Below are 9,132 nucleotides of genomic sequence, written 5' to 3' on the forward strand. Positions count from 1 at the left end.
TGAAAGGAAACCCTGAATTGCGCGGACAAATGCTTTGCTCACTAAAACATGGGACAAAACACCCTTGAATACTCGACGTGGTCCGGAATGCTTGTGGCGGAAGACGTACAGTGGAGGTTTTTCCCTGAGGGACGCCAGAGAACGGTGAAGAAGTACTGTCCCCCTAATATCTAAATTCAGGTGCAGTGATTTTTTTTTTCTTAGTCTCTTCAGTCAACTCTGCTCACTTTTAGACTCTTTTGATTGAAGCTAAAGTCAATAGAAAAGAATTCATTCATGTGTTTCGCACTAAAATGTTCAAGAAACCTGAAACATTGACTCTTCGTCTCTTCAGTCAACTCTGGTAACGGATAATGACGACTACATCACTTTTAGACTCTTTTGATTGAAGCTAAAGTCAATAGAAAAGAATTCAATCATGTGTTTCGCGCTAGAACGTTCAAGAAACCTGAAACGTTGACTCTTGGAACCCGCCACCCCCCCCCCCCCCCCCCCCCTCCCCCACCCCATATAAAGGAATGCATGTGCTCTTTAAACAATCTGCAGTAGAGGATCTACACTCACACACAGCTAGACATCTTCCCCGACACGTCCTTGGTTCTCGGCGAGCTCACAGTTCGTCCCTCATCTTCTCGCCCTTGGGCCGGACCATCCTGCCGATGAAGAGGATGGAGCTGGTCTTCTGGTCCTTCACCAGGAAGACGAAGGGGTGGTCGGCGTAGAACAGCTTGGGGTCCTTCAGCTTGTCGGTGCCGAAGACGCTGGTGTCCATCTCGTTCCCGGCGGTGTCCCACTCCAGGGCGGAGGCGTGGAAGACGCCGGACAGGTAGAGGTCCTTCTTCCCAGAGATGTTGGACAGGTCGGCTTTGGACTTGTCCACGGCCTCGGTCAGACCCAGCGCCTGGAGGTTTTTCTGAATGGGGAGCAAAAAAAAAACAGACAAGAGTGGAATCGGGACGTTTTGAAAAGCCAGCCAAGAAAAAAAAAAGTGCACTTTGCTTCCGCGTCTTCACCTGCAGGTCGTGGCTGACTTCCATGCTGACTTTGGGCAGAGACACGGCCACGGCTTTCTGCTGGAGCTTCCCCATCCACGTGCCCAGCTGCTTCTTGGTCAGCAGCTTCTCCAGCCTCTCCAGAGGCTCCACGCTGTAGGGCATCAGGAACACCATCGTGGACTTCTTGTGGGCCAGCGGCATGCTGAGGACGTACAGCTTGTTGGTTGCGTCGTCGTGGAAACCGTAAATCCCTGAGGAGACGAACGTGAAATCGTGAGAGGACAACGCAAACACGTTTGACACAAGGACAGGGTGAGTTGGGACCCGAACGGCCAACTGCAAGAGTCAAAAACCTCCATCCGTCCGACTCCTGATCCAATTATGATCACTTGTGGGACAAGGACTTGTGAGATCATGATTTGGACACACGAGAATATTACTAACATTATTTATTTAAATAAAATAAAATAAAATAAAATATTATTATTTTAAATAAAATTAAATATGATTAATTTAAATAAAAATAGAATAAAATACTATTCATTTAAATTAAATTAAATATTATTAATTTAAATAAAGTAGAATAAAATACTATTCATCTAAACAAAATGTAACAAAATTAAATTTAATTTAATTTAATTTAATTTAATTAATAAAGTCTGCACTTTAAAATTCAGTAATATAAAGTAATATCAATAAAATATTATTAATTTAAATCAAGTAGAATAAAATACTGTTCATTTAAATAAAATTTTACAAAATTAAATACAATTTCATTTCATTTCATTAATAAAGTCTGTACTTTACAATTCAGTAATATAAAGTAATATCCTGTATGTATGGATGTATTCAAATTTAGTTTTTAAATTATAGTGCTGCAGAGGGGGTGTGTTAATATTTCATGGGTTTAGCTTGAAAAAAATTTCAGTCAAATATGAAAATTCTGGACTTGAATAAAATAAACTACAATGCAGAACATCTACCTAATAGGATTTTACATATATGCCATTCAGTGTTCAATACAATCTTTAAAAGAGCATGAAAAACCAATCCATTCAGTACAACTATGATTGTAATAAAAAAGAAATAGTTAAAAGTGAAATTATTGATGGATTCCAACCAGTTTATCAGCTCATTATTGAATAAAACATCAAAATGGACAATGAAGTTATGGAGTTTTTAGTTTTTTAACAAACTGGCGTTTATTAATAGCTACCAAAAAAACCCAACCCTAAACAACTATTAGATTGTCACGTTGCGGCGTGTTAGAATGTCTGAGACGGACGAGGCCACTCACCGGTGCGATGCATCATCTCCACGGAGACGGTGAAGCTCCGGGACACCATGAATCCCCGCTTGTCCACCATCTTATGATGGAAGCGCTCGTCCCAGTGGGCTGTGAGGAAAACGCATCGTTATCCATGGACGTAGTCACGGAAACCGTACAACTCCCAATCCCCCCCCCCCCCCCCGCCGAGTCCAAAGATCCAGACCAGGGCTGCTCAATACGTCGATCGCGATCTACCAGTCGATCGCAAAGGTCGTAATTGTAGATCGCATGACATTAGAGAAAAAAAATTAGACGCTGGTGTGATGATACTAATTTACCTTTCCGAATTACGAGTATCAGATGACGGCTGCATTTCTCTGACCTTCAGGTCAGCGCACACGCGCAAACAACGACGCTAAGTGTGGCGAAGCTAACAAGCTAGTCAAGCGAGTTACCACAAATTTGAAGCCCCCCCCAAAAAATGAGTGGGGGAGCTGGACCAAGTGAGAAGACGAAGACGTGTCACTTTCACGAAGAATGGGAGGTGGACTTTTTTTTCACAATGTCATTTTCGAAGTGCGTTTGTCTCGTCGGCCAGTCGACCGTCACGATACCAAAGATCAAAGTAACATCAAAGTAAACTCAGGTAATTACAAGAAATGTTCATAGTTAATTATGTCGTGTTGCACAATATTGGCTCATATGGTTTTGCAAGGTACATCATTGTACATTGTACATATAAAGAATCCTCAATATGTTTGAAAATAAATATATGTTTTGCATTTTTGTAGTGGGTGGATCACTTTGACTTGGTCGTTTTATAAAGTAGCTCGCAGGCTGAAAAAGTGTGGCCACCCCAGTGATCCAGACACTCACGTTTGAAAAACATGGCGTTGACGATCATGGCGCCGTCGGTCTTCGCCACGTCCTTGGTGACCTCGGGCAGCTTCCCGCCGGTGGACTTGGCCGCCCACTCGTTGATGGCGTTGACGGCGCTCTTCTTGTCCTTGAAGTTGACCTTGGACTGGTCGCACCCGTAGTGCTTCTTGCTGCTCTTGACGAAGCCGTCGGCGAACTTGACGGAGCTGGGCCCGTACAGGCGGCTGCCGATCTTCCAGGTGACGTTGCGCTCCGCCGGGTCGCTCACCTCCGCCAGCAGCTCCTCCAGGCCCGAGTGCAGCTGCTCGTCCTTCACCTTCGCCGCGTTCAGGAGGGTCTTCACCTGGGCGGCGGTGGACGCCTTGCCGCCGAGCGCCACCAGGCCCAGGGAGGAGGCCACCACCACGGGGGAGATGACGATGTTCTCCACGCCCTTCGCCTTGGCCACGTTCTGGTAGAGGGCGAACGCCAGGGTGGCGCTGTTGTCGGCGAGGGCGGCGGCGTGGGCGCTCAGGACTTTGTCGGGCGACGCCGCGGTGGCCGCCGAGGCCGCCGGGGCCAGGAGGAGCAGGGCCGCCAGGTTTGTTACCCACATGGCGAGGAGAGGCATGGACACGAACGTCGGCTGCGGCGGATGAAGCAAACAAACGTGAAACTCCAGTCGAACAGAAGCAGGTAACGGTTGTGATTTAGCAAATCATAGATCGGAGGAACATTTTTGGAATCCACAGACTTAAACTTGAGCTATTTTGTGAAGTTAAAATAAAATAAAATAAAAAATAAATAAATGAATAAATTTTTTTTTATTAATAAAATAAAATAAAGTAAAACAAATAAAAATCTAATAAAATTTAATTAAATAAAATTAAATAAAATTAAATAAAATCAAATCAAATTAAATACAATTAAATACAATTAAATACAATTAAATAAAATTAAATAAAATTAAATAAAATTAAATAAAATTAAATAAAATTAAATAAAATTAAATAAAATTAAATTAAATTTGAAACTCCAGTCGAACAGAAGCAGGTAACTGTTGTGATTTAGCAAATCATAGATCGGAGGAAAATTTTGGGAATCCACAGACTTAAACTTGAGTTATTTTGTGAAGTTAAAATTAAATAAAAAAATAAATGAATAAATTTTTTTCATTAATAAAATAAAATAAAGGAAAACAAATACAAATCTAATAAAATTTAATAAAATGTAATAAAATTTAATTAAATTTAATTAAATAAAATTTAATAAAATTAAATCAAATTAAATCAAATTAAATTTGAAACTCCAGTCGAACAGAAGCAGGTAACTATTGTGATTTAGCAAATCATAGATCGGAGGAAAATTTTGGGAATCCACAGACTTAAACTTGAGTTATTTTGTGAAGTTAAAATTAAATAAAATAAAAAATAAAATAAAATAAATGAATAAAAATGTTTTATTAATAAAATAAAATAAAATAAAGTAAAACAATAACAATTCAATTCAATTCAATTCAATTCAATTTAATTTAATTTAATTTAATGAGAAACTCCAGTCGAACAGAAGCAGGTAAGTGTTGTGATTTAGCAAATCATAGATCGGTGGAACATTTTTGGAATCCACAGACTTAAACTTGAGATATTTTGTGAAGTTAAAATTCAATAAAATCAAAAAAATTTAATAAATGAATTTAAAAAAATTATTAATAAAATAAAATAAAATAAAATTAAGTAAAACAAATACAAATTAAATTAAATTAAATTAACCCACACTGTGGCATATTCCGTTTTTTCCACTGAAGTTTCCGAGGCTAAAAGCAGCCGGGGCCTCATAAAGAACGTCTCCTCCATCGGCCCTCAAGGCAAGAATTACATAAGAGCCACGTCGGCAGCTGCGGGAATCTCCCGAGCCAAAACAGTGGTCAGCGAAATCTCTCTTCTTCATGACTTGGCAATGCAAACAATTTAGAAGCGTCTTATAGAGGAATCGGTTCAGGCCGTTGCTGATTGGTTCCTCATGATGTGGGAAAAATCGCCCACGTGGTTTTACGCCTCCGCCCAGAGACCAGCTCTTACTCTGGTCCACGTATGAAGAGCGGATGTGTTGCAAGGAGAGGAAACTGTGCATCAAGTATGAAAGAGGGAAAGGAAAAAAAAAAAAAGAAGCTGCTTTTGTTCTGATTTGTGTTCAGACATGCACTGAGGAATTCGTACCGATGTGAAATGTGACATATCATCAGCTGAACCATGAAGTCGACCAGATAATGTAAAGCCTTATCAGTCTCCTGCGTGCAAAAAAGAATCCACAAGGAGGTTTCTGGTCTGAGATTTCACAAACATGCCTCCTTTTGTGGGTTTCAGGACCGAATGAATGAACAAGCCCACGACCAAATAAAGATCTAGAAGCGTTTCAGCATTGAAAACCACTTTTCTTCTCCTTTAAGTGTCAGAAGACGATCCGATTCGAGCGCCCGGTACTGTTGCCAGTGTTATTTTGTTTGCTCTAATAATAATACCTTCTGCATCGCTTCACGTCTCTGCAGGGCAGCAGAATGTGAATCAACGGTTTCGTCCCTCCGTCGCGCTCCAACTGTTCTACTTTCGGTTCCACTTTGGATTAAAGACAAGTTTTCAAACTGTTTAAACACTTTAAAGAAGTCGAAGCCCTGCAGGGACGATCTGCTGAGCCTGAAGCCCGGCCTCCTCTTGCATGCCTGGGCATTTCCCACCAGGAGAGAGGACCCCCCCCCTCCCTCCCTTCCCTCCCTTCCCTCCTCCTGCTCCAAACACTTTTATCTTACCTTGCCCGGTGCTTTAAATAATTCAGGGGCTTTCGGCCTTCAAGCTGCTCACATATAGATTGTGAGGTTGAGGTGTCCGATCGGCGGGGAGGAGAAGTTCTGGTCTCGCCGCTTGAAGGGCTGTGCTCTGGAATTCTACTTCCACACAGGCCCACCCATTCAAATCCAGGGGGTGGGGGGTGGTAGGGGGTGGGGGGGGTGAGGAATCCTCACTCCCTGCAAGGTCCTAAAGCCTGAATCTGTGCAGTTCAGTGCAGAGGAGGCCGAACTGTGTAAAGCTGCATCCCAGAAGAGAAAGAGCACCGTGGTTTGTATACAAAGTCGTATCTTTACTCCTTTGAACATCCCCACATGGAAAGAACCTATATATGCACATATATGAAACCTATAAGCAGACAAGCAGACCTATATGCAGACATGATGTTCCATCGATCAGTGTTTTTCAACCTTTTTTGAGCCGAGGCACACTGTTTTGTTTGGAAAAATCTGGAGGCGCACGAAGATGTTAAAATGTTCAACTCTGCACACATCCGCTGCTTCTGGAGCTTCCTGCAGCCTGATCCACTTCCAAACAGAGAGGAGGAGGAGGAGGAGGAGGAGGACGAGGACGAGGAAGGGGGCTCATGACATCACGAAGAAGAGAGGGATGCATTCATAGAGACAAAGAAAACGTCAGTTCCCAGACAATCAGTCAATGAAACACTGATAAGAGAACCAGACGGTCGACATCAGAACTTTTCTTTAATTGTGTTGATGAAGTTCTTTAAAAAAAAAAACTATATATATATAAATTAAATAAACTACACTGCAGAGTCCCGAGGCCTTGTTTTACAACATCAAAGGTTTCAAATCTGGACTAAAAGCTTTTAACGCGTCATTATGAAAACTGTACCTTTGGTGAAACGCTGCTCCTGCACATGCTCAGTAGATCGTCAATAACCACATTTATTTACAGTCTGTATTCTCCGCGGGACTTGGTACTTTTATTTTGACGGTCACCGTAACAACTTGCTCCTTCGTCCACGAGAACGTCTGTGTTCTTCCACTGTTGACGTTTGTCGCGTTGCTGCGTCGGCGGGGTTTTATTGTAACGGGCGTCATTATTGCGAACGTAAATAAACAGAGATCGTGGATCTGAACGTCCCTGTTTTGAGTCCAGGAGACGTTCGGCGCAGATTTTACTTTGACGCTTCTCTTTGATGCAGAAGTCTCTCTTCCTCTGTTGCATGTTGGACTCTCCAGGTGGGAGAGATGGTCTGCCGGTGCAGAAGCAATATATTCAGCAGACGTTGGTACAAATAAAGTCTCTTATTGTCTCGGCAAAGGGACGGTATTGTCTCGGGGGGGGGGGGGGGGGGGGGGATATCCTGTTGCCTCCTGCAGTTACATTCCAGAGCTGAAACGTGAAGTAACCGGAGCTCCAATAGAGGCTGATTTATCACAGGAACACTGGTTCATCGGCCTTTAGCTCTGAACTCCAGCGAGCCGCGACTTAAATCCGATTCCAGCATGAATCCAGACTCACACTTTGAATTTTCTCTGAAAAGTTTGAACGACGTCTGTATTATTGTAGGATTAGCCGTCGTACATCATGGGTTGTGTGTTTTTTTCTTCCCCGGCTGCTATTTTAAACTAACGATGAGCTACTTTTCGTGTATTAACATACATTACCCTTCACTGACGTTGTAGAAACAACTAACTTATCATAATAAGGCGTCGATCTGGGATGGAACTGACCTTTTCAATCATTAAGTTCAGTTGAAGTCACATCAGAGGCTCTATGATCCAGACATCAGTTCGTCCCTGAGAAAGAGATTTAAGAACGAACGACGATCCTGCAGCCATTTTTATTAAAAAAAAAAAACACACAAAAAAACAAAAGACAGACGCTAACGTTTATTTGCTGCTCATTCTTATTGTCAGAAACCCCACGGTTACGAGTTAGCTGAGGATTGATGAGGCGAAAAAGATGAAAAAAGAACACAAAAAGCGAGGCGGGCGGTAAACTGAGACACGCAGAACCCACATGGAAATAATCATATATGTTTTAATCTAGGTTTTTAATATATGTGACATATATAAAATTGGCCGTTTTCCTATATTATAGGATACATAAATGCACATATATGTACGTTTTAAGAAGAAAACGGAAAAACTTTTCGTCGTGTTCTGGGCGCTCGTTTTCACGACGGCACGTTGAAAACTGGAGGAAACGGGTGTTTACATGTAAACAGACATCGTTTTCAAAAGATTTCCATGTAAACGAGAAGGTTTTCTGCAGCGTTTTCCTCGCTGATGTTGAGGAACGTTAAATGGTGGTAGTACATACCCCCCCCTCCCCCCCCCACCTTCTCTGCCTGCACACCAGGGAGATAAACTGATGTTGTGTCTCTGCCGCCGTGTTTTGACCACAGTTCAGCAGCTAAAGTAAAAACTGTGACACAACAGGAGCTTCTTTTCTGCAAAGGGAGATTTTCCAGCAGGCACGTTTGGAAAAATCCACACTTTTTAATAACAAGTTCCGAATGTATTAAGATTTCTATTTTATTTTACGATATAGATTCATAATTTAAAAATATTTAGTAATTATTGTACTTTTTTTCAGAATTCTTTGTTTTAAACACATATTTTGTTATGTATATTTAATTAAATGTTTCCCATTGACATCGAAATCACCTGCAGTTCAACATCTGTACTAAACAAGAACTCAAACGTTCTGTGTAAATAAAGGTTGAATCATACATTTAAAAGCAAAAACCGAGTTTTACTGGTGTGTCTGTCTCTTATCCTTTATTTATAACATGTCACCCAAAATATAAACGCAAAATAATCTAGAAATTATTATTCCTTGATGAAAATAAGACCTAATAGATACACGTTTTCTATTATGCATGTATAATATATCACCTAATGTTAAATTTACACTCGTGCTATAATATGCTATTAAAACTGCATGCACTCGTTATTTCAATTAATTTGAGATATTTTATTCATAAACCACACTGCTCATAGTTTTTTGTTGTATAATGTGGACAGGAGCGCCCTCTGGTGGCCATAATAGTGACTTGAGAGATAGAAGTACTTCTTATGACCAGTAGAGGGGGACAAAGAGCTCAATAGTGGATGAACCTATATTCTTTTTTTTATTTGATGAACTATATCATCCCTGCCTCATTTAGCACAAAACGCTGTTAAATACACCAATA

At 41.3% G+C, this 9,132-nt stretch overlaps 1 protein-coding gene across 1 annotated transcript; it reads right to left on the reverse strand.

Moving 5' to 3' along the window:
• Positions 1-515: 515 nt before the first annotated feature.
• Positions 516-6,064, reverse strand: serpinh1a (serpin peptidase inhibitor, clade H (heat shock protein 47), member 1a). Its single transcript, XM_080508568.1, has 5 exons — positions 5,927-6,064; positions 3,142-3,769; positions 2,293-2,391; positions 1,014-1,246; positions 516-913 (listed from the first exon to the last, which is right to left on the reverse strand). The coding sequence occupies exons 2-5, from the start codon at positions 3,752-3,754 to the stop codon at positions 611-613; spliced, it is 1,248 nt and encodes a 415-aa protein (XP_080364694.1). The 5' UTR covers positions 3,755-3,769; positions 5,927-6,064; the 3' UTR covers positions 516-610.
• Positions 6,065-9,132: the final 3,068 nt, after the last annotated feature.

The sequence above is a fragment of the Blennius ocellaris genome, assembly GCF_963422515.1.
Source record: "Blennius ocellaris genome assembly, chromosome: 14".
Lineage (NCBI taxonomy): Eukaryota > Metazoa > Chordata > Actinopteri > Blenniiformes > Blenniidae > Blennius > Blennius ocellaris.